The sequence below is a fragment of the Stomoxys calcitrans genome, chromosome 3 (genome assembly GCF_963082655.1).
Source record: "Stomoxys calcitrans chromosome 3, idStoCalc2.1, whole genome shotgun sequence".
NCBI classification, from domain to species: domain Eukaryota; kingdom Metazoa; phylum Arthropoda; class Insecta; order Diptera; family Muscidae; genus Stomoxys; species Stomoxys calcitrans.
The window spans coordinates 121,982,457-122,009,122 of record NC_081554.1 but is presented as its reverse complement, the minus strand read 5'-3'; the positions used below and the strand labels follow the sequence as shown (position 1 = coordinate 122,009,122).

General features: G+C 42.7%; 2 protein-coding genes and 1 pseudogene across 2 annotated transcripts in view; 1 reads left to right on the top strand and 2 right to left on the bottom strand.

The window, feature by feature from the left end:
- Nucleotides 1–26,666, bottom strand: part of LOC131995567 (uncharacterized) — a 446,417-nt gene that overhangs the window by 251,646 nt on the left and 168,105 nt on the right. The gene's annotated exons all lie outside the window — the stretch shown is intronic.
- LOC131995610 (histone H3-like) lies at nt 8,641–9,008 on the bottom strand (annotated as a pseudogene).
- On the top strand, nt 21,624–21,944 carry LOC106086187 (histone H4-like). Its single transcript, XM_013250754.2, has one exon. It carries the CDS (start codon nt 21,633–21,635, stop codon nt 21,942–21,944), a length of 312 nt encoding a protein of 103 aa, XP_013106208.1. The 5' UTR covers nt 21,624–21,632.

Genomic DNA, 26,666 nt, shown 5'->3' with positions numbered 1-26,666 from the left:
CTATGCGATTCTCATAGTTCTGACGACTACTATTTCTTCTCACTGGTTGCACTTAACAAAAGTCGTGGTGTGAAGACATAAATTGAATTTCTGCTACAGTCCACCGCTCTACCAACCCCGGGATTAGGATCGGAAATGAAGTCATCGAGAAAACCGATAGGATGAAATACTTGGGAGTAGTCTTCCAGGAAGACATGCGATTTACGAGGCACGTGGACGAGGTACTCCGGAAAGGGAAAGCTGCGCTTCATTCGGTGATATGGATGCTGGCGAAAAAGAGAGGCCTTAGCCGTAAGGTTAAACTCACGATTTATGGACAGATGGTGCGGCCTACGATGGCGTACGCTTTCCCAGTATGGTCGGCGATTTCATCCAGTCAAATGGAAAGGATAAGGGTGTTAGAGCGTAGAACACTTGCGTATTGTCTAGAGCTGAGAAGGAGAAGGACGGCTCAGGGTTATTATAGGAGACCGAGTAACCGAACTGTGTACGATAGCGGCTGCATGACTCGTATCGATGGCTACATGACGGCGCAGGCCATCGATCACCTCCTGGGTTATCAGGGACACCCCAACGGAATCGTTCGGTCCTGCCGGCTGGCAGAGGATTATTTTGACCGACTTATGGAAACCGAGGGTCATCAAAGTCCAATGTGTCTTCTGCATTTGTGGAGGAAGGGCCTAGTTTTTGATAATGAAGGCAGGATACTGTATTATAATAGGAGGTTTGGGACCTTTGGGTTCGATGATATGGTGTACAGTTTGGATCAGTGGTTGGGTGGTTGAGGGCCCACCACAGTGTGAATTTTTTGCGAATTTTTGTTTTGTATTGTGTTATTTTGATTTTGTTTTGTATTATTGTTTTGTATTATTTTGTATTTTTGTGCCCCTTTGTAAATTCTTTGTAAATATTGTATATACTTCGCTAGTACTGGATTGGTTATTTTTGTTTCCCTTGTATATACGTTTTTCTTAGTTTGGTAGGTTCTAGAGTAAGCTTAGATTAAGGAGATGAATGAGGGCATCTCAGGGTTTACATCCCTTTCCCTGGGAATTTTTCTTTTACAACAAATGATGTCAACAAAAGAATGAATAAACGGGCTGGCCTTGCCACATAGTTTTAAGTTTATAGATTGAAAGCATATATCCCTAGAAAAATGTTAAACATGTTAGGGAAGGACCTTGTGTCAAAAATTTTTGAAATAAGATATAACTATCATTGTAATTTATATAAGGACTTGGGAATAAAAGATTGAATTGTGAAGACATAAATATTCTGTGTTTGCCTTTTGAAGTGTTCACATCGTGTTTTTTGGCTCGCGGAGCTTGACATAAAATTTTTATCTAAAGTTGTGAAAATTGTGATTTCTTAGGTGTCTACTTTGAAAATCAATAGTAGGCACCAGTGCTGGGCAAATTTTTGATTTTGCCATCCATCTTACTTTGATTTTTGAGAATCGAGAGTAGGCAGCAGTGCTGGCACAATCTCATAACCAGCTTGACGATTTGTCTCATGTCAATCAAAATCATGAGAATCGCTTAGGAGGCAGCGAAACCAGAGATATGCAAAATTTAAAGGAGGTTGTGGCTAATGCCTCTAGTTTAAGTGCTTTTGGCGAATTTCACCAATCCGTCAACCGATTCGCTGAACTAGATACAACAATAAATTCGAAGGATGATAGAAATGGTGAAACTAACAACAGTACGAGCAGTAATTTTGTTGTTAGAAATAATGATGATGCAGCTTCATTGGAGTCCGCAGAAGGGCGGAAGTTCCTGACGGTTGTTAGCAAACCACAGCATGCGATAACAAAGAAAATGGCTGACCCATTAAATAAGTCAGCAAAATTGCCCATAGAAAGGACAAATGATGAAAGCGACATAACAGATGTTGCTGGCTGCGCATCAGATGGCTTCGAAACGGTAGTTGGTAAAAAGCACCGTAAAAGAAAGAAGAAGAAGGGAGACAAAGAAGATGATTCAGCCTACGAGGACATGATTAAACAGCTGAAGCTTTCTCAACTAGAAGACACCATCGATCGTCTTCAAAGGCAAGTTGAGCAGTTAATTGCTGAGAATGCCCGCTTGAGAAATGGTACTGCCAACCAGCTAATACCTGATATTGGAACCACTGATACCCAGAGAGCACAAACGATCTCCAGTGCCAATTGGTCCAATGATTTACCTGATGACAACACTATGTTAATAGATGAGGTCGCACAGCCGGCGACAAAAGAAACAACGATTGGAAAGGGGGCAATCCCTAAAACAACAACAACAAGGCCAAGGCCGATGGGACCTCCGAAGTGAGCCTAAATATGAGGGAAGAAGTCGCACCGCCGGCGACAAAGAGTACAAATAAGGTGACCATGCCGAGGTCAATCCCTAGAATAGAGACTGGAGCTGCTGCTGCAACAGATTGTCCATCTACATCCAAGGGCAATAGAAGGAACTTGACGGCAGAGAGGGAGTCCACAACGCAGAAGACATCAGGTAAGGCCAGCCCCCCGTTATTTACTGTATATGATTCGAATGTGAAGATGTTGACATCAAAGGTAAAGGAGAGGATAGGTAGTGGGTTATTCACTATCAGGATAGTGAATAAGAACAGAACGGACCTCAGGGTGTATAAAAGGAAGGACTATGATCTAGTTAGGAATATGCTGAGTAAGGAAGGTTTCCATTATTTTACTTTTACTCCTAGTGACGTGAAGCCTTACACGATGTTAGTGAAGGGGCTTTCTGACACTTACGACGTTGATGACCTTCGGTCATATATGTGGGAAACCGCGCCCGATCTGAGATTGGGTAATGTTATTAAACTGGGAGGTGATCGTTGGATTGTGCAGGTCGAGGGTGGCATAGATGCGAAGCCATTCCGTAGAATGCAGTATATCTTGAACAATTAAGTCAAGATAGAGAAGAGGAAAGGCCTGGTGCAGTGTAGGAACTGCCAGAGGTTCAGCCACAATTCGGCAAATTGTGAGATGCCTTACCGGTGCGTGAAATGCGCGCAGTCTCATGGACCCGGAAAATGCCAGCTTGGAGGGAGAGAGCATGACTTCGCTGAAGCAGACGGAGACAGGGGTATTAGACTAGACCCTGCTACCGGTGGCGTGGTGAAGTCCGCGGCACGGCGCCAGATGGTGCGCTGTGCTAACTGCGATGTTGATGGGCACGTGGCTAGCTAGAGGGAATGCCCTAGGAGATTAGAGCTGCTACGTAAAATGTCTGAAAGGAAAATGATGTATAAGACTGCCAAGGATGTGGCACCAACGAATGCAAGGAGTGCACCTATGCCTGCGACGCAAGTGATGGCTGGCACAAGGAGTAATATATCATATTCGTCGGCACTGAGGACTATGCCGACACAACCGGTGGCTACCCCCCCTCGCTCTGGAGATTTCACTGGTTTTGCTGCTGACACGATGGCGATGTTTGATGCCGATTGCAAGCGTTTATTGGGCAAGGACCTCATTACATGCAAGCGTAGGATTGGAGATTATGCAGAGACATATAGAACACTGCAGAATGATGAGGAGAAAACGCGAGCCATATTCGCGATGATGATTGGACTAAGGCTCTATGACTAGACTAAAATGCATTTTTATTAACATCAATTCCGTCATATCGAGACATCGAAGACATTATTTGAATTTATTCGTTAAGGAGCACAAGCCAGATGTACTGTTAATTGCGGAGCACAAACTATCTGAGAGGCACAATTTTTCTTTGGATGGCTACACCATTTTTCGGCAGAACAGGAGAGACAGACAAGGCGGGGGGACTGCAGTTTGTTTGGCCGAGAGGATAAAAGGGGAGAGGATGGCAGCTGATTTTGGCTGTATTGAGGGTACGGTGGTGAGAGTTGGTGGTCGCGGTGACGGGTATGTGATACTCATGGCACTGTACTGCCCGCCGGATGCTGTATTTGGGACGAATGACTTGGATGCGATATAAATGCGAAGCATACGCAGTGGGGAGGAGATTCGGTGAATCCGCGGGGCCGTTTGTTATTCGACTAGCTCTCTATGAGTCTGAATTTGCAGTTGAGGCGCACTGATATGGCGACGAGAATATCACGGACTGCTGGCTCGTACATAGACTACTTCCTGACGACGATGGAACTTATGCCTACAATGATGCCATCGGATGGACTACAGACCTTGGATTTCGACTCGGATCACAGGGCGGTACTGCTTGAAGTACTGACGGGGACGCTGGAGGAGAATTCGATACGAGAGATCTATGATTACAAGAGCATGGATGTCAGGCGCTTCAATGCCGAATTGGCTGTGGGACTGGGTACAGTCTCCCTGCCGGTGGACAGGAACGCCAGTATGCAGGACATCGACATTGCGGTAGATGCCATAACTGGTGCGATCACGAATGCGATGGATAGTACCATACGTAAGATAAGACCGAGAGCGGGACGAATGAAAGAGCTGCCCCGCCATATCCTCGAGCTCATAGATCAGAAGAAGACTCTTCGCAGGAGAATGTATCGCATCCACGACCTCCAGGAGCACAATATATTGAGAGCCACGATTAGAAATTTGGATACAATAATACGAGAAAGGATCTGCATGTTCGAAGAGGAGGAGGCTCTTAAGATCTTGCATGGTATCTCCAATGGTCCAGATATGTTTCGCAAGATTAGGGCATTTATCCTTAGAAAGACGCGCTTAGAGATGTAGAATCACTTGGCATTACTTTTCAACCATTGCCTGAACTTGGGATATTTTCCAAGGGGTTGGAAGTCTTCGAGAGTAGTCCCCATTTTGAAGCCCGGGAAAGACCCATATAGACCCATTTCACTGCTATCAAGCATGTGGAAGGTCTTTGAGATCTTCCTTTTGGAACGCCTGAATGACCATATTGAGGATAGAGATATCTTGTTGGAGAACCAGTTTGGATTTAGAAGAGGCACTTCAACCACTCATGCGCTGGTTGCATTCACTGAGAAGATTTGTCGAGGACTGGATAAAAGGAGCGCCACGATTGCCGTAAGCCTGGACTTCTCGAAGGCTTTCGATACGGTCTGGCAAGGTGGAATTATCCGGAAGATGCAGCGATTTGGTTTTGACCCACACCTCCTCAGGGTCATTGAAAGTTACCTTGGTGTTAGGAGCTTTTTCGTCACAGTTGGCGAGGCGAGATCACAAGAGAGAAGAATTACTGCGGGGGTGCCGCAGGGGTCTGTGCTGGGACCGGTTCTCTACAACCTCTACTTGGCAGACATACCAACACCAGAGGGGGGCGATATGCTCCTCATCTATGCCGACAACATCTTAATAGCAGCCACCCATCCGAGGGCCAAAGTGGCTGAGCGGCGATTGGTTGCATACCTCGAGCAGCTTTCCGCATATTTCCAGGAGTGGCGCCTTAATCTGAACATAGACAAATGTCGCTGCATAGTATTCAAAGGCAACAAGAGAGGCCTCTATCGAAATGCCCGACGCTACGTCCCCGGGATTAGGATCGGAAATGAAGTCATCGGGAGAACCGATAAGATGAAATACTTGGGAGTAATCTTCCAGGAAGACATGCGATTTACGAGGCACGTGGACGAGGTACTCCGGAAAGGGAAAGCTGCGCTTCATTCGATGATATGGATGCTAGTGAAAAGGAGAGGCCTTAGCCGTAAGGTTAAACTCACGATTTATGGACAGATGGTGCGGCCTACGATGGCGTACGCTTTCCCAGTATGGTCGACAATTTCATCCAGTCAAATGGAAAGGATAAGGGTGTTAGAGCGTAGAACACTTGCGTATTGTCTAGAGCTGAGAAGGAGAAGGACGGCCCAGGGTTATTATGAGAGACCGAGTAACCGCACTGTGTACGAAAGCGGCTGCATGACTCGTATCGATGGCTATATGACAGCGCAAGCCATCGATCACCTCCTGGGTTATCAGGGACACCCCAACGGAATCGTTCGGTCCTGCCAGCTGGCAGAGGATTATTTTGACCGACTTATGGAAACCGAGGGTCATCAAAGTCCAATGTGTCTTCCGCATTTGTGGAGGAAGGGCCTAGTTTTTGATGATGAAGGCAGGATACTGTATAACAATAGGAGGTTTGGGACCTTTGGGTTCGATGATATGGTGTACAGTTTGGATCAGTGGTTGGGTGGTTGAGGCCCCACCACAGTGTGAATTTTTGCGGATTTTTTGTTTTGTATTGTGTTATTTTGATTTTGTTTTGTATTATTTTGTATTTTTGTGCCCCTCTGTAAATACTTTGTAAATATTGTATATACTTCGCTAGTACTGTATTGGTTATTTTTGTTTCCCTTGTATATACGTTTTCTTAGTTTGGTTGGTTCTAGAGTAAGCTTAGATTAAAGAGATGAATGAGGGCATCTCATGGTTTACATCCCTTTCCCTGGGAATTTTTTACAACGAATGATGTCAACAAAAGAATGTATAAACGGGCTGGCCTTGCCACATAGTTTTAAGTTTATAGATTGAAAGCATATATCGTTAGAAAAATTTTAAACATGTTAGGGAAGGACTTTGTGTCAAAATTTTGAAATAAGATATAACTATCATTGTAATTTATATAAGGACTTGGGAATAAAAGATTGAATTGAATTGAATTCACTTTCACCAATTCTGTGTTCACATCGTGTTTTTTGGCTCGCGGAGTTTGACAAATTTTAATCTCTAAGTTAGTGAAAATCTGTGGTTTGTCATGGAGCATTTTTTTCTTTTTTTTTCCTTATTTAAATTTTCATTTTATGTTTCTCTTATTCTATAAATTCTCTTAACATGTATTTCTACATTTATCTAAGAATATAACACTATATACTTAAAAGTAGGTTTCTTCAGGTCAGCCCACCTGACCTCTTATACAATAAAGTCCATTCATTCATCCAATAAATAGCCCGGGAAAATTAGGTAAAACCGAGCACCCTTTTTCACTTAACCTAAGACTTAAACTACAAATATTTACATATGTATATACAAAACAGAAAAATAAAAAAAATAAAAATCTCATCGCATAAACACCAAGCCTTCTCATTAAGAAATAGTAAGCCATTCGGGGTCATATGACCATCAGTCTCCCTTATCCTATCATACTGCTCCCTTGAGATACAGCATGCCCTCACCTTCCTATTTGGGTGACTCACACAACCCCGATGAAATTTAATTGCCAGCCCTGCCATGTGAGCATCTATCCGCACAATTCCGCACTCATCATAGACAGTCCTATTCGAAGGTCTAGCCCGGTACCCCTCCTCCATCAATCTTCCCTTGAACCCAAAGCAGTGGACAAACACCCTCCTCTCGTATCTGCGAATGCGCTCCATTTGGCTAGACGACACCAAAACACCAGACAAGGAACGCATATGAAATCGTCGGTCTAACAACCTGGGAGTATATAATCATCTTGACCATCCTACTCAGCCCTCCTCTCATACTCATAGTCCTATACAGCATAGCATAAGCCGCCCTTCCCTTTCTTATTGTCTCATCAACATGTTTCACAAACGACATGTTCTCTTGCAAAACAATACCCAAATACTTGATGTTATCATCGTTAGCAAGTACCGTACCGCCTATCCTTACCGACGGGGAAAAAAGCCATACATTCCTAAAAAGTCCCAAGCCTCTAAATCTAAACATGATGGACCGACATTTACCCAGGTTCAATCGCAGTCTCCACCGCTCAAAATAAGGTACCAGCTCCCCAAGGTAGCCCTCCATCCTCCTCTGAGCCAACACGCCCTAGGGTGGGTAACCGCTATCATAATATCATCTGCTTAAGCCATAGCCAAGTCCCCCCCAGAGGCAGAGGCATGTAGCCGATAGCCAAGTAACTCCGATGGAGGAAGAGGCTGCTACTGCCGTGCAGCGGGACAATGAAGAGACTGTTGTTGCCGAACAGCAAATGGATGATGAAGCTGGTTTCATCAAGGTGCCGTCTAGAAGAAGTAGTGGAGCAATCTCGAAACAGACAGCAAAGAAGTCCACGATGGATCATAATATGAATACGAAGGGTAACGAGGATAAAGGTAAGACCAGTCCACCTATAATAAAAATATACAACGTTAATATTAAGAACTTCACGAAGGAGATTACAGGGCTGTTAGGTCACAGCATGTTCACACTTAACATTATAAATAGAAACATGATAGGTTTTTAGAAAAGCAAAAAATATCATTTGTTTGAAAATAATAAAAAATACAGAAAAAATGTAAGTATCTATTTAAAGTTAAAATTCTCTCGAATGTTTTGGCCTGTCTGCTTTTTTCTTCATTCATTCTCGTTATGTAGCTAATACGAAAAATCAAATTTTGCAAAAAGAATAACAGCAAATATACTGTTGCCAATAGAAAATAAAAATTTTCAATTCAACATTAAAAGTAAATTAAATAAATTAAAAAAAAAAGATTTTGCTTTCGCTCCATCTTTTGAAACCAATATTACCAAAAGTAAAACGCGTAGAAAAGATTTTTTTAATATAAATAGTAAATTTTTCCATCCCTAAATAAAAAAAGAGTATATATTTATTTTAATAAAAATAAAAAGTTGTAAGTTTTGTATAAAATTTTTGTCTTTTTAATAAAAATATTGTGGTCCTGAAAAGGACCGAATGTTTTTGTAAAAAAAAGTTGGCTTTTTAAAATGTCAATAATTTAAGCACGTTCTCCACGAATACGTCCAGCCAATTGGATAGCCTTGGGCATGATGGTGACACGCTTGGCATGGATGGCACACAAGTTGGTATCTTCGAAGAGACCGATCAAGTATGCTTCGCTTGCTTCTTGCAAGGCCATGGCAGCAGAGTTCTGGAAACGCAAGTCAGTTTTGAAATCTAGGGCAATTCAGTACTCTTCTGGTAGCGACGGATTTCACGTAAAGCAACGGTACCAGGGCGGAAACGACGTGGCTTCTTAACACAACCGGTGGCTGGTGCGCTCTTTCGAGCAGCTTTAGTAGCCGATTGCTTACGAGCGGCTTTGCCAGCAGTAGATTTACGGGCAGTTTGCTTAGTACGAGCCATTTTTCACTAGAGGTTTTTAGTTCACTTCACTATATGCACACAAACGCTGTTAACAGTGTAATAGTTGCCTTACATTTTATTTATTTATTTATTTTCCCATTTCTCTTATTATATACGTTTACAAGGGGTTATCTTATAATTATAATTACAAATTCATTCTCCATCCATATAACTGTATTTCCTAGAAGTATACATTTCTATATTATAAAATTAAATGCCCTGAGGCTAAGCCCAGCCCATTCATTCAGTTGCTAGCAGCATTGGGAGTAATACATTCAATTGAAATATATTTCCGGTATCCCCGTATAAAAGGGTAAAACTCGAGATTTATCATTGAAAACTAAGACTAATTCCTACAGCTACCTATACCTAATTAGAACTAATAAACAAAACAAAACATGTAATCCAGAGAAAAACTATTTACAAATATTGCTATTTACATATTTACAAATATTTACAAGGGGAGCTAAAATGCCAAATGGGCCGCTATTGATCAGTATTGTATACAGGTTCTTCGAAGTCCTGTCTCCCGTATCTTCTATGGTAGTACATTAGCTCACCGTTTTCATTAAATAGCATATTGCTGTCGGCCATATGTCCAAGGCATGTAGGGGGGAGGACCTTTCCGGCGTCCTTAAGGATGTCAAATTCCTGGCGGGTGAGGCATGCATCGCGAACGATTCCGATTGGGTGTGTAGTGTATCCTTGCAGGGGTCTAATGGCCATGTGGACCATGAATACATCTATCCTGGGCAATCCGGCGCCCCCATACACCCTCCTATTTGCAGGGCTTCTGTACTGACCCTGTTCTGTCACAATCGTTCTTAGGTCAAGACAGTACCTAAGCATTCTTCTTTCGAATAACCTTATCCTCTCCATCTGGCTCGAAGATATAGAACTCCACACAGGAAAAGAATATGCCATCGTGGGCCTGACGACCTGTTTATAAATTGTCAATTTGACCCTTTTACCTAGCCCACCCTTTCTTCTCAGCAGTGCCGCATAAGTGTGACATGCGGCTTTTACCTTGTCCAAGAGACAATCGACATTTCTGGTAAATGTCATGTCTTCTTGAAATGTCACCCCTAGATATCTCATCGACCTGTAGTTTGACACCGTCTGGCCGCCGATTTTTATGCAGGGTACGTAGGACCCGGCATTCTTGTAGAGGTCCCGTCTGATGCCCCTAAAGACCATTGTCCTGCATTTCGGAATATTCAGGCGAAGTTTCCATCTCTCAAAGTACTTTTCGCTCTTGAGTGCGTCGACGCAACTAGAATATCGTCTGCATATATGAGGAGAAGCTCTCCATTAGTCGGCTCCGGAATATCGGCGAGATAAACGTTGTAGAGGACTGGCCCAAGGACAGAACCCTGTGGGACTTCAGCTCTGACTCCCTGTGTCGCAGACCGCGACTCGGCTATCACCACGCCAAATGACCTATCACTGAGATAGTCCTCCACAATATCAACAAGGAAGCCTTCAAAGCCGAACATCTTCATCTTCCGCACTATGCCCTCCTGCCAGACCGTGTCGAAGGCTTTCTCGAAATCCAAGCTAACCACTATTGTGACACTTCTATCGATGAAACCGTATACCACCCTATTAGTTAGGGCCATCAGAGCGTGTGTCGTCGAGGTAGATGCTCTGAAACCAAATTGCCATTCTCTTAGTACTCTGGACTCCTGTATGTGGCAGTTCATTTCCTGCAGGATAAAGATCTCGAAAAGCTTGGAGATCGATGACCGCAGTGATATCGGCCTATAGCTAGCTGGCGATGTTGGATCCTTGCCCGGTTTCAAAATAGGGATGACTTTCCCGTCTTTCACGCCTTGGGAAAATATCCAAGATTTAGGCAGTGATTAAAGATTATCGTCAAAAAACGCCACGTCCTCATATCCGTCCTGCGAAGTACATAGTACGGTATGCCATCATCCTCTGAACTTTTCTTATTGTTCATCCTGCGGAGAGTCATTCCGATCTCTGATGGCTTTATTGGGGGCAAAAACATCCATTTGAATCTTTGCCAGTTCATTTGCGATAACATTCGCCTTCCCCTCATGGGATGTCACGCACTCTCCGTTTCCATTAACGTCGCTAATGCGCTTGAGCCTTCCAAACATTTCGTTGTTCGGTCTTATGCTGTTTGGCATCCGTAGGTAGCTCTCCTCCTCGAAACGTGCGATGCTTTGGGCTATTATGTTGCCCAGGTTTCTAATGATCGCTCCAAGAGTTGAAGATTCTTGCTGATCGATTATCCTAAATGTTCTTCTCCTGAAAGTCTTCTTCCTGTGTATGAGGTCCATAATGTCATCTGGCAATTTCCTCAGAGTTCCCTTATGTGGCTTGATTTTCCATATCCCCTTAGACATGGCCACAGAAAAGGCCCTGTCCATGCCTTCAATTGCCTCGTCAATCTCCGCTACTGTAAAATTTCTGGCGGTCGGCAATTCGTATCTGTTCAGGTCCAAATTAAGCCTATTGTTGAAGTCCCGGACCCTCATACTCTTATAGTCATATATCTCCATGGGTTGATGTCTCTCAAAATCCATGCCGCAAGTTTCGAGAAGGACTGCCCTATGGTCCGAATCGAAATCAAGTGTTTCGAGTCCCCTGTGAAATCGCTCCATATTCGATGGCTGGATTCCACTAGTCTTCATAAATATGTCGATGTATGAGCTGGACGATGTTGTCTTCCTCGTGGGCCCATTCAGCCCCAGTTCAGTTATAAAATCTCTTGTTTTCTGATGGTCTTCGATCTTACATAGATTCAATCCAATCAGATTCCTATTTATGCCAATTTGTCTGTCAGTTCTTTAGAATTACTCCCATAAACTCTAATTACTGGTGGGCTGGACTTACCTCGTGTAATCCGCGATGTCGTATGCGTCTCAGCTGATTCGCCATTTCTCGTCAGTGATGTTGCACTCTTGCCATTCGCCTGCTTCAGTTCTGATATTTGGACGGGGGCTGTTGTCTTCTTTATTGCGCCTTTACTGGTGTCTATTGGTGTTGCCGTGTTTGGAGTTGCCTTCACCCATATTTCTCTCTTCTGTACAGTTGTATCTTTGGTATACCTCTTCGCAGTGCCAAAGTCTTCAGCTACTTTGGCCGACATATCAAAATTTTTGCTCGAGGGGATCTCAACAACGACATCCATGCTATTTTCATCATTTTTGCCTCGGCATGCAGCATTCCTATTGCCACTGGTTTCACCAGGGCTACTATTTCGCATAGTTTGTGCCTCAGGAACTTTGCTTTGTATTTGCGAGCGTTGTTGTTTATTTTCATCTTGCAATCTTTCGATTGTTTCCATATATTGTGAGGTTAACAAATCGATTCTAAAGTCCTCATAGCGTGGGTCACTGCCGCTGCCGCTACCGCTTTTCTTGTTCTTTTTATGTTTACGCCTTTGGACGTCATCTATGCGCATACTACCGTCTGACGTACATGTTTCGTTCTCCTTCCTGGCGCTTCCAGTTCCTGAAGCACCCATAGTTTTTCGGTCTGGAGCATCATTTTGAGAAGGCTCGCTCAAAAGGTTGTAGTAGTTTGTCTCGGCCATTTGATTGCAATGTTGTTTTTCACCATTGCCAACAAAGGTACTGGTTCCCAATGGCGCACATCGGTAGTGTGCGCCGGTGTTGCTTTGTGATTTGATCTTCTCCTCCACTGGTCAGCTCAATATAGGGAATGAGGAAATACCGCCTCCTATGCACTTCTCACTTTTTCAAGCAATGTGGCCAAATTTGCTGCCTACTATTGCTTCTCACTTTTTAGAGTAAGGTACGGCAAATTCAATGCCTGCTACCACTCTCAAATTTCGAAGTGACGTATAAAAATGTCCAATAATAACTGCGCTTCACACACAGGATTCAGTGATTGGTGCTTGAGGTGCAAACATCGTGAGCCAACAGTGAAAGTGATCTTCAAAGTTTGATAACAGATTTTAATCTCGGTAGAAGTGACTTTTTGACACCTTAGGTGCCGTTCGTGAGAAGTGGTAGTAGTCATCAGGGCTGCGCAAAGACATTATTTTGCCAAATTTGGTATCCTAAAATTTGAGAAGTGATAGTAGTCGCCAGTGCTGGCACAAAATCGACAGCTAGACCAGCGAAATGTGAATGTCCCTCTGGGGCATAATATACAAATAAAAGGCAGCAATTCGCTTGATTTTGAAAAATTGAATGATGGTTGTAATGAACTCGTTTTTAATTTGAATATGAACTCTTGTGAGAACAGATTTGGTGTTTTAGCTATGGCTGATGCTATAGATAAGAAGGAGACTGTTGTACAGCGTAAGGCAAGTGCCCCTACAAGCCGAAATAATGGAAATGATTGTGCTAAGACTAACGATGATAGTGTAAACTTCGAGCAATATTCGACTGACAGCAATCAATTTGTCGAGGCAAAGACCAAAAAGAAAAGAAAGAAGAAGAAGACAAGCAGCGGCAGTGAAGCTGAAGGCGACGCTGCGTATAAAATAATGCAGCTCCAGAGCAAAGTGGATGAGTATCAAAAAACAATAAAGGAACTACGGATGAAGTTAGATGAGTTGTGTGCAGCATCATTGCAGACAAGCACAAAGGGCGGCGCACTTATGGCACCTGTCACTAGCCACTTGACGTTGGCAAAACCAACAATAAAGGAAGCCATTACAAATCTACAACTACAAGAGATGGAGACTGACGATATTTCTGTGGGTAGTAGCAGTCTCAAGTCGGTCAAGGTAGCCGGAAACCTTGGCACTGCGTTTGGAAATGATGAGACAACATCAGCAAAAGTAACTAGCAAAGGGGCAGTGCCGAAGGGCTATAAGGAGATTCCAAATCAAGAGACACCCAAGATGAAGCACAATGTTTTGGCTGGTCAGAAGATGAGCGGGGCTGCCAATGAGCCAGAGAGGAATGAGACGATGTCTGAGAGAAGAAGGAATGGTAAGGTCAGCCCACCTATTATAAAAGTTTATAATGCTAATGTTAGGGAGCTTAATATGATATTGAGAAAATTGTTGGGGCACGCCCTTTTTGTTGTGAAAATTAATAATAAGAATGTCTTAAGTCTACAGACGGTGTCCCTAGAGGATTATGATAAGGTTCGTAGGATGTTTGATGAGAGGAAATATAAGTATGTTACATACACACCGAAGGAAAGAAGACCATTTACCATGTTTGTAGCTGGGCTATCTGGTACATATGAGGTAGAGGACTTGCGAGTTTTCTTGGATAGCAAGGGGATGGACATTAAGGTGGAGAAAATAGTAAGACTTAGAGGAGATAGATGGATAGTACAGCTTAATGCAGTTTCTGATATTAAGGCGTTCTGTAGACTACAGTACATTTTAAATTGTAAGGTGGTGATTTCTAATTTCAAGAAGGAGGGGATTGTTCAGTGCTGGAATTGTCAAAGGTTTGGACACACATCACCGAACTGTCGCTTGGACTATCGTTGTGTGAAGTGTGGGCAGTCCCATGGGCCCGGGGGATGTGAGGTGCCATGTAGGGATGATAATGTAGAAGAGAACGTTACGACGGATCCGGATACGGGTGGGATAGTGCGGAAGGTAGGGCGTCCTGTTAGGTGTGCTAATTGTGATGTTGAGGGACACGTTGCTAGTGACCATAGTTGCCCCAAGAGGATAGAGATATTACGTAGATATCAGGAAAGGAGAGAGGCTGATAGGAATGGTGGGCATGCCCGTAATGATGCTGCGGTTAAGATGGATGCTTCGAGTGCGGGTACGAGAGGAATGACCTTTGCGAATGCGGCCAAGGCTTCGGTTGTGGCTGGTGGGGCTGCAGGCAGACAGGAGATGGCTAGGTCTGAGTCACTCATGGGAGGGTTCGATGCGGAGTGTAAGAGGTTGTTTGGCCAGGGCTTTCTGCCATGTGTGCGCAGGATTGAGGCCTTTAGAGGGGAATATCGTAGGCTGGCTAGTGATGACGATAAGAAGAGGGCGATGATGGGTTTTCTGCTTAGCTTTGGTGATGATGGACGGTTTTAGGTGTATTTTCGTCAATGTGAATTCGATGGTGGCCAGGAGTAAGAGGCATTTTCTTAAGATCTTTGTTGGGAAACATCGTCCTGATGTTTTGTTGATTGCTGAGCATAAGTTGTCTGATAGGCATTTGTTTGAATTGGGTGGTTATAAGGTTTTTAGACAGAATAGGACTGGTAGGAGAGGAGGGGGGACGGCGATATGCCTGAGGGATGGTATAAGGGGTGAGAGATTGGATGCTGATCTTGGGGGTACAGAGGGTACTATTGTGAGAGTCAGAAGGAGAAGTGGGGTGAGTATTGTTTTATGCTCACTGTATCTTAGGCCAGGGTTGATTATCGACATGGAGGATATGGATAGACTGGAGGGCGTTATAGGTTCCAATGAGGCGATTATTGGTGGGGATTTTAATGCCCGGCATGCCTATTGGGGGGATGATTTTACGGATACGAGGGGTAGGAGATTGAAGGAATGGTTGGATTTGAGCCCGGCATTGGTGTTGAGGCCTACTGACGGACCGACGACGAGCAGGTCGTACATTGATTTCTTCATCACGACGGTTGGGATTATGTTGAAGGACGGGCCAAATGGGTCACAGACTGTGAATGGACTGAAGACCCTAGACTATGACTCTGACCATAGGGCTGTCTGCATAGAGTTTACGCTTGGTGATCTGGAGAGTAGTGTACCGGTGCGGTATTTTCAGTTTGAGAGGATGGACGTCGGTATTTTTAATAATTGTCTCGTTGGTCTGATGGGGGATGCGTTTTTGCCTTTGGACAGGAATTGCACCATTGAGGAGTTGGATGATGGTGTGGAGAGGCTCACTATGTCCATTAGGGGGGCTATGGAAAGGAGCATCCCGATGACTGGGGTGAAGGGAAGGGAATTGCCCGATTTGCCAGCGGATATTTTGTCGTTGATAGCGCAGAAGAAGGGCCTTAGGCGGAGACTCTACAGACTACACGGCCTCCAGGAGGCAGGTACGGTGAGGACTATGATAAGGTTACTTGACAAGATTATAAGGGAGAGGATATTTCTGTTTGAGGAGGAGAGATGCGTCCGGCTATTGGGCAAGATTGTGGCAGGGAAAAATATGTATCGCAGAGATTTACAGGTACGAAAGTAGGAAGGAGGATGGTTGACTTGACTGACTCTCAGGGGAGACGGGTTTATACTGATGACGGTAGGGCGGAGATTTTGGCCGACTCTTTCTCGAAGGCACAGGGCGCGGTTGATATGGAGGATCCCTTTGATGTGAGGGCTGGGTCTACGAGGCCTATGATGGATTTTGGGAATGGTATCACTGCTGATGGTGTTGTGGACGGTGGCGGTGATGTGCCTCCGTTGAGGATGGTGAGGAGTTCAGAGGTAGGTGCGATTCTCAGAAGACTCAACTGCAAGAGGAGTAGTGGAGGGGATGGCATCCCGAACTTTGTTATCAGGAAGATGGACCATAGGAGTTGGAACTATTTGGCGGTTCTTTTTAATCAATGCATTAACATTGGCTACTTTCCGAGGGCTTGGAAAGAGTCTAGTGTTATTCCTATCCTTAAACCGGGGAAGGATCCGACAAGTCCGTCCTCTTATAGGCCCATCTCTCTGATATCGAGTTTGGGGAAATTGTTTGAGATTGTCATTTTGGAGCGTGTGAATGAGGCTATTGAGGAGAGTAGTGTCTTGGGGGAACATCAGTTTGGTTTTAGAGGAGGCACCTCTACGGTTCATGCGCTAGTGGTGCTAACATCTAAGGTGTCTGAGGGCTTTAGAAGACGCAGTGGTACGTTGGCAGTGGGTCTTGATTTTGAACGTGCGTTCGATACGGTGTGGCACAGGGGCCTCGTTACGAAGCTTGAGGGGTATGGTTTTGGACCTTTTTTGACGAGGATGGTGGCGGGTTATCTCCACGGTAGGAGCTTCCATGTGTTGATGGAGGGTGCGGTTTCTGAGTGTAGAGTGGTTACGACGGGGGTCCCGCAGGGGTCTGTGCTGGGACCTGTGCTCTACAATTTGTACTTGGCTGATATGCCTCTGCCTCAGGGGGGAGATTTGGCTATGGCTTACGCAGATGATATTGTGATAGCGGTTACCCACCCTAGGGCGGTGGTTGCTCAGAGGAGGATGGAGGACTACCTTGGGGAGCTGGTGCCTTATTTGGAGCGGTGGAGGCTGAGATTGAACCTGGGTAAATGTCGGTCCATAATGTTTAGATGTAGAGGCTTGGGACTTTTTAGGAATGTATGGCGTTTCTCTCCGTCGGTCAGGATAGGCGGTACGGTACTTGTTAACGATGATAACATCAGGTATTTGGGTGTTGTTTTGCAAGAGAACATGTCGTTTGTGAAACATGTAGATGAGGCGATAAGGAAGGAAAGGGCGGCTTATGCTATGCTGTATAGGACTATGAGTATGAGAGGAGGTCTTAGTAGGAGGGTCAGGATGATTATATACTCCCAGGTTGTTAGACCGACGATTTCGTATGCGTTCCCTGTCTGGTGTTTGGTGTCGTCTAGCCAAATGGAACGCATTCGCAGGTACGAGAGGAGGGTGTTTATCCACTGCTTTGGGGTCAAGGGAAGATTGATGGAGGAGGGGTACCGGGCTAGACCTTCGAATAGGACTGTCTATGATGAGTGCGGGATTGTGCGGATAGATGCTTACATGGCAGGACTGGCGATTAAATTTCATCGGGGTTGTGTGAGTCACCCAAATGGGAAGGTGAGAGCATGCTGTATCTCCAGGGAGCAGTATGATAGGATAAGGGAGACTAATGGTCATATGCCCCCGATTGGCTTGCTATTTCTTGATGAGGGGGGCTTGGTGTTTGATGATAGGGGGCGTGTGGTATTTTACCACAGGAGGTACCAGACGTATAATACAGATAGCCCTGTTTACAGCATGGTCCAATGATCTGACATTGGATTCTATGGAATTATATTTTTATTTTATTTTTGTATATACCTTTTTGTGCGATGAAATTTTTATTTTTTTTATTTTTTCTGTTTTTGTATATATGTAAATATTTATAGTTTAAGTCTTAGGTTAAGTGAGAAAGGGTGCTCGGTTTTACCTAATTTTCCCGGGCTATTTATTGGATGGATAAATGGACTTTATTGTATAAGATGTCAGGTGGGCTGACCTTAAGAAACCTACTTTTAAATATGTAGTGTTATATTCTTAGATAAATGTAGAGATACATGTTAAGAAAATTTATAAAATAAGAGAAACATGAAATGTAAATTTAGATAAGAAAAGAAATGGAAATAAACTAAACTACTGCGCTTCACAAACTTTAAAATAAATGACACTTTTCAAAGTCACTTTAGAAATTAGGATAGTTAAGTTGATAGGCGATCGTTGGATTGTTCAACTGGGAAAGGGGTCGGACCTGGCGGGTTTTAGGAGACTCCAATTTATTTTGAATTGTCGAGTGAGTGTGGTTAGGCATAGGTCTGGGGACAATGATTAGAACCAGGGCGTGTAATGGCAATATCTTCTTTGTAGCGCTGTATAATAGGCCGAAAGACCAGTTAAGTGTGGCTGTCCTGGATAGGCTTGCAGACGTCATCGGCCCGGATAAAGTGGTGATAGGCGGTGATCTGAATGCCAGACATGAGGATTGGGGAGATACTTACATCAATGGGAATGGTCGTAAACTTCAGGATTGGCTTCGGATGACACCTTACCTCGAATTGATGAGGACTAACGGACCAACTAGAAACACGACATCATCTAGTTCATATATCGATATTTTCCTGAATTCGAATGGACTCCACCTTGTTGATATTGCGCTCCATGATAGTGCATTAAAGACGCTGGACTACGAGACGGACCACAAGGCAGTGGTCCTTGAAATTGGTAACGGGGACCTGGAGAGGCACAGGCCAGAGCAAATGCTCGTCTTTAAGAAAATGCGGGTACGTGAATTTAATAACGTCCTTGCTGAGGGCCTAGCCGGACATGTGCTTCCACTGACTGGTGGGGTTACCACCTCGGAGATTGATGCCGCTATACAGGGGATGGATAGGGCCTTCAAAGATGCCATGGGAAGGTGTATTCCAAAGATTACACTCCGTACGGGGACCCTGAGGAATCTGCCCGACGATATTCTAGAGCTTATCCGGAAGAAGAAGGCCCTAAGGAGAAGGAGGATCAACAGGAAGCTGTTACCCTCGGGGCAATTATAAGAAATCCGGGTAATATAATCGCCCAAAGAATTGCCATATTTGAGGAAGAGGGCTTCTTAAAGATGCTGGAAGACATAAAACCCAACACAGATATGTTCAGGAAGCTAAAGAACATCAGCGGCTCTCGCAGGTGCAATGTAATAAGGGATATTCACAATTCCCAGGGGTGCTGTATAGACACCGACCGGGGTAAGGCCGAGGCGATAGACGTTGAGTTGTCGAGCTTACAGTAGAACCCTCCAACGTCAAGCACTTCAGCCATTGTTCATGGATTTGTTGACACTGAGTACAGGCGAAGGACATTTTTCCACGAGGGGTGCATGGCTGATGGATCCACTGGTGTGACTGGTCCATCGAGGATAATAAGACCTACAGAAATCGGTGCAATTCTTCCTAGAATGAATGGCAAGAAGAGCTCAGGTGAGGATGGGATACCTAATTGCGTGCTTCGCAGGGTTGATGCAAGGATGTGGCAGTTCATTTCTGTCGTATTCAATCACTGCCTTAACATAGGATATTTTCCAAAGGCCTGGAAAATGGCGAAGGTTATTCCCATACTGAAACCGGGCAAGGACCCGACGATGCCCACGAGCTACAGGCCTATTTCATTACTTTCGGCGATTTCCAAGCTCTTCGAGGTATTCATGCTACAGGAGATAAACGAACACATTGAGGAGTCCGAGGTTTTGAGGAAGTTCCCATTTGGATTCAGGAGGGCTACCTCCACAACGCACGCTCCGATGGTACTTGTGGATAGAGTTATGAAGGGGTTTAATAATCGCAGCGCCCCTATAGCTGCTAGCCTAGATTTCGAGAAGGCCTTCGACACGGTATGGCATGAGGGGTTGAGGTATAAGATGAGGACCATCTTTGGATTTGAGGACGGCGTCTGCAAGATTATAGAGGACTACCTCAGAGACAAGGATCTGTCTCTAGTGTTTTGGTTGGCGATTCCAGATCTGTGGAAAGGAGAATCACGGCCGGAGTTCCACAGGGATTTGTCCTTGGGCCAGTCCTCTATAATCTTTATCTGGCGGACATACCAGAGCCAATAACTGGAGAACTACTGCTGTTGTATGTAGACGATATGGCGAGGATATGGCGTTCACAAGGCACGTGGACCGCCTACTGGACAAGACAGTTAAGCTCGCCATTTATAAGCAGATTGTCAGACCTACTATGACCTATGCGTTCCCTGTCTGGTGCTCCATCTCATCGAGCCAAATGGAGCGTATAAGGAAGTTTGAAAGTAGGATGTTGAGGTATTCCTTGGGCCTTAGGACAGTATTGAACTCACAGGGACAGTACAGGGCTTCGGCAAACAGAAGGGTGTATGGTGAGGCAGGTGTGCCGAGGATAGACCGTTTCATGGTTGGGGTGGGTATGAGGCACCTCCAGAAGTACGAGTCTCATTCGAACGAGATGGTTCGAGAGGCTTATCCGACACGTGTGGAGTTTGATGGCCTAAGGGATTCTAATGGGGTTCTCCCGTCTACGTGCTTGCTACATATGGCCGAGAGTGGAATGCTATTTGATGATGAAGGTAGGTTGATGTACTACCACAGGCGATATAGGGAGCAAGGTTTCGTAGGTCATGTCTACAGCGTTTACCAGTGGCCTATCGGGTCATAAATATTGTAAATAGTGTAAATATGTTATGTTTGGATTGATTTTGTTTTTCTTTAATTTTGCCTTGTTTCATTGCCTAACCTTTTTCTGTTCATTATTTATTTGGCTTTTTATTTTGTTTTGATGTAAATAGTTATGGATTTCCTTGTTTTGCTATTTTTGCTTTTTATTTTGCTAGCATTAAGTTAGGGTTAAATTTTTTAGTTTTAGCATGATTTATAGATCTCTATTTTCCCCCTTTTATTCGAGAAATTGATATTTGAACATGGATTACTACCAGTTTGATAGTTAAGTATGTGGGCTGGACTTAGGTTCAGAATTCTATTTTCAAATTAATTATTTAAGTCTCTAGGAAATAAGAAATTGTTAGAGGAAATAGTAATAAGTTAATTATAAGTGAACCATATAAATGTAAATGAAAAGAATATGGGAAATAAAAAAATTAATGAATGAAAAAAATAACTTTAGAATTAAAATTTGTTTTCAAACGTACGCTTTTCGAGACTTATGTCTTAACTCAACACGCTCACAACACAGAATAGTTAGTTCTAGTTGCCTTACGGAGCGATCCCCGATAATTATAAAAACAATTTGGCGGGCTACAGTTTTCAATAAGTGTGTGTGCTGCTTATATGCTTCAACATTTGTATCTGTTCACACGAAGTGTATACGAACAACCCCAAAGATAGATCGTAGCGTATGTGTATGTAGTAAATTCAGAGCGGATTTTGTATAAATATGAGGTATCGCAGCATGGTAAGTATTAGTTCTTGTATCTTGTGAAGAGAATTTAATTTAAAAAGTGAAAAAATGACTGGTCGTGGTAAAGAAGACAAGGGCTTGGGAAAAGGTGGCGCTAAACGTCATCGTAAAGTGTTGCGTGATAACATCCAAGGTATCACCAAGCCTGCAATCAGGCGTTTGGCTCGTCGTTGCGGTGGAAAGCTTATCTATGGATTGATTTACGAAAAAACCCGTGGTGTCCTGAAAGTGTTTTTGGAAAACGTTATTCGTGATGCTGTCACCTATACTGAACACGCTAAGCGTAAAACCGTTACCGCTATGGATGTCGTCTACGCTTTGAAGAAACAAGGCCGCACTTTGTACGGTTTCGGAGGATAAACATTATCTTGACGCTATTTTGGAGAAAAAAATAAATATTACCATTTTGCAATTTGCCGTCGGCAAAAATTTAGCTTCTTAATAAACATATATACATGACGAAACAAAAACCGACGCCATTAGAACAATACGATGAAACGATGGTATACAACACTAAAAAGCATATATACACACAGATACCAAAATGCACACATATATTACCATTAAATTTTTCCTTTGCTTGGAGCTGCGAACTTGGTCACAAATGTACGAAGAGGGACGATCGTAGATACTTCGTTTCGATGTTTTGTTATTACATATGCCAATTTTTTTTCAGCATCAGAAAATGAACAATGATTACCATGTGATATTAAAAGGTAAAATAAATAGTTCTTACGGTACCCTAATGGTAACATTGTTCTTATTAAATGCCGATAATTTTGAGTAGGGTCGATAAAACTAAATTCTTATTATGTTAATGTATGCAAAAAGGCGAAATGTTGATGCATGATAATTGATAACTGATAATTATGACATGTATATTAAAAGACCTGCAACAGTCGATAAGATGAAATCATATTTTAAAATGTTTACCTATTAACAATGGATGGCAGATTTTTTTATATTTACGCTTAAAACAGGATTGTTTAAGGAAATTTCATTGTTTCTGGTCATAACAAAAGACGTTCATGTTTGACTCATTTTCCTAAAGCAACAAATGTCGCCAATTAAACATCTTTGCTTTATTGCATCTTGGTATGAATTCCTATATTGGAAAATAAACAAATTTTGACAATTGAGAATGCAAAATCCAAACATATAAAAATTTATTATCCCAACGTTGATGTCTGGAGGATTTTGTTTTAAATTCGCCATCACTTAGGAGTTTAAATCGCTATTAAATTGGAACCATATTAATAGACGGAACAGTCATTGTATCGTGATTGGATAACGAGGAATCCGTTTTTACTTAATTATATACAAAATTTCACTGGAATTACACTTTTATTGTTGTCTTTAAACTTTTGTAAATGTCCTTATATCTTAGAAGTCAACAAGCGCTTGTCGGCGGATTATCAAGATTTATGTGAGTATGAATTAAATTAATTATACGACGATACACATATAAACTTATTTTACTTTAATACATTTTAATTCATTCACACATAATTAATGTTCTATTATTTTAATTTTTGATTAAAATAATTCATAATAATTTAACTTTCACATTGTTAATTTTCACAAGAAATACTTGTTTCATTGTAAATAACCAATTTGTTAAATCATTCTATTATTTTACCATTTTATAACATTGATCTAATATAAGAGTTCTTGAGAATATGATTTGCTAAATTTGTTTTCTAATTTCACGAAATTGAAGACATAATCTAAAAAGGTTAGTGGGCTGACTAAGTTTTTGCAAGTCGACATGGTTGGGCGGGTCTTCCGGCAAAGCAGGGGCTAACAACACCATGCTCCTCTAAACAATCATTTCTCCTCCAAATTAATCTGACGACACATAGCTTTTTATTTAGCTACGTATAATCTTAATTTTATCTTAACGGGCATAGACACATACTTTCTGTAAGAACACCCCCCATATGACCTGAGCACGGCCGGAATCAAAGGTAGCACGGGCAGAAAGTACGTGGTAGGTAGTGCAGTGGAAGGTTACATGATTGTGGTGTTGAAATGGAAGGTCAGCTTGAGAAAAGGGTTGACGAAGAAGAAGAAGAAATGGAAAAAGTAGAGGATGCAGAGAAGCCAATGAAAGAGACGGTCAGCTATGTCATCAAAAAAATGGAGGAGGCTAGTCGCAAGCGAAGAAAGAAGAAGACTGATGGCGACATTTACGAGAGCCTGAAAATTTAATGCTTGGTGGATGAGCGGTCGAGGATATGGACACGAATGATTTGTCCGCCGGGGTAGCCGAAAACTCCGGCACTGCGTTGAACGGTGGAGCCTTCTCCCTGGTAAAGGCCAAGCGAATTCCGAAAGAAAAGAAGAAGAATGAAGAGACGCTCCCGTTAAGTATGCACGCCTTGTAAAGGAGCATGGTGAGTCGGGGGCCATTACGGCCTTCTTGCGCTTCCTCTGCAATGTGTAGTTTGATTAGGTGTGTTTTCCTGGACATCGGCTCTTGTGTGTCGTTAAGCAAGGGACATTTTTTGGGGATTTTTGTTGAGGACCATGGTCCCGATGTGATTTTGTTGGCAGAACATAAGCTTTCCAGTAAGCACCGCTTTGAACTCGAGGGATATGGTGTCTTCAGACAGGATAGACAAGGACGCGGCGGTGGCACTGTCAAGGTTTTTACTCGACTACCCTGATTTCGTGCCAGTGCGATAGACCGACTAGACCGAATGCATCCGGGGGGACTTACATAGACTTCTTTTTTCTGACTCTAGGTTTTCCACTCACGGCCGATGGGGGATTGTCGAGGGCATTTGATTTCGAATCAGACCATAGGGCGATTCAGGTGACTCTGGGTATAGGACGACTTGAGATAAGGGATCCCAGGACTTTCCTCGATTTTTGGCAAGATGCATGTCCGTCGCTACAGGGCTCGTCTGGTGGAGGGGCTGTCGCCTATTTCTCTTCCGGTTGACAGAAACGATTTTTCCCCAGAATTGACACCTTCAGAATTAATCTCTTTATACACTTCTGGAAAACACAAAATTTGATTTTTATTTAGAGTTTCACCAAGAAATTCGTTTTCGAAAAAAACCACATCTCTGCTGGTAATGATTTCTTTTCTTACTGGATCAAACAGTCGATAAGCCTTTGACTCTGAACTGTACCCAACTAATATACTTTCAATGGACTTTTTCGACAATTTCGACCGCTTCTGTTTTGGTACGTGAACCATAGCTTTGCAACCAAATAATCTTAAATGTTTTAATGTAGGCTTTTTATTTGACCAAACTTCCTCTGGAGTACGGGCATTTCCCCTGCATGGAACTCGGTTTATGAGATATACAGAAGTCACAGCAGCTTCTGCCCAAAAATTTTCACTTAAACCGCTGTCGAATAACATACAACGCATCCTTTCTACCACAGTCCTATTCATTCTTTCTGCCACCCCATTTTGTTCAGGTGTGTATGGACAGGTTTTCTGGTGTTTTATTCCATGGTTCTTCAGAAAATTGGATAATCTGTTGTTTACATATTCTGTTCCGTTGCCAGTGCGTAATATTTTGATTTTACTGGAACATTCATTTTCCACAGATTTCTTAAATTCCATAAATCTTTCAAAAGCCTCTGATTTTCGTTTAATTGGGTAAACAAAAACTTTTCTGGAAGAATCATCCACAAATGTTAATAAATAACAGTTTCCCGAGAAAGATTTTTCTCTAAATGGACCAAGTAAATCAGAGTGCACCACTCCCAGTAACTCCGTAGCTCTTTCACCAGTATCTTTAAAAGAATTTCGTTTTTGTTTTCCCTCAATTTACGTTGCACATTGATATTTGGAGCTAATTTCACAATTTATACCAAAACAAGCCGATTTAACACTTCGGAAATTTTCATTGCAAATATGACCTAGTCGCCGATGCCATAAATTTGAACTTTCATTCGCAATGAGAGCTTTTTCGTCGGAGGCAAACACATCACAGTTCAGGCGATACAAACCATTGCACATAAATGCTTTCCCAATCAAATCACCTTTCTTGCTAAAAATCTGGCAAATATTTTTCTCAAAAACAACCTTATTGCCATTCTGAGTTAACTGACAAACTGACATTAAATTTGCACAAAGGTTTGGAACATACTCAACATTTTTAACAACTGCTTTACGTTAATTTTTTTCCCAATTTTAGAGACATTTGGACATCTCCTGAAGACAAAATTTTCAATTTGTTATTTTTAGCGACAACTATTTCCTTATTACGGACTTCAGTTTTGTTATGCAACAGCTCATCATTATTGGTCATATGGGATGTCGCACCGGAGTCAATATACCACTCGTTCGATTTTTCTCTTTCAGTTAACAGAGCAGCAAACAAAACGTCACCATTATTTTTCGTTGTTTTTTTCGTATTATTTTTGTTTTTCTGTGGGCCGATTTCATTACAAGAAATCGTTGAAGTGGCCGATTTCATTACAAGAATGACACTTAAATTTCCCATTTTTAAATTTCTTTTTAGACACCATTGCACTTTCTTTCTTACCATTATCAAATTTCGCATATTACAACATTAGCTTTTGCAATGTGAGCAAAATTGGTGGGTTCGATCATTAGCGTTATCTCCGCTAAAGCAAGTTCATTCGCTTCATTATCGTTGTCCCCAGTTACGCCTTTTTCCACAACTTTCCAGCATTTCTTTATTACCAAACATGACTTCGCATGTCTTCTCCAAACATCGAAATTTTCACGTCCACGTAGCCTTTCGAATGGAAAATTTAAAGCTGAAGCCATCGCGTTTGAAAAATGCACCTTGTATTATTGTTGTATTTCGCGAGACAATTCTACCAAAAACAGTACAAAAGGCCCATAACCTGATGTAAAAGTGGAAGTGATAGAATAAAGACAACTAGTCTATTCGAGTATTTAAAATGAAGTGAGGAAAAATTTATTAATACTATTTTTGGTATATGACAAATGAGCATAGAAAGCTAAGGCAACTAAGTTATTCTAATATAACATGGAACACGTATAAATATTGCAGGTTCATTTCAACTTAAATAGACTGTATGAGGAGAACCTTTTATATGACGGTGAGGTCCTTCTATTTTACCAAA

Bases quoted from the DNA above. Each gene is read 5' to 3' on its own strand.
- LOC106086187 (XM_013250754.2), top strand. From the start codon at position 21,633: ATGACTGGTCGTGGTAAAGAAGACAAGGGCTTGGGAAAAGGTGGCGCT.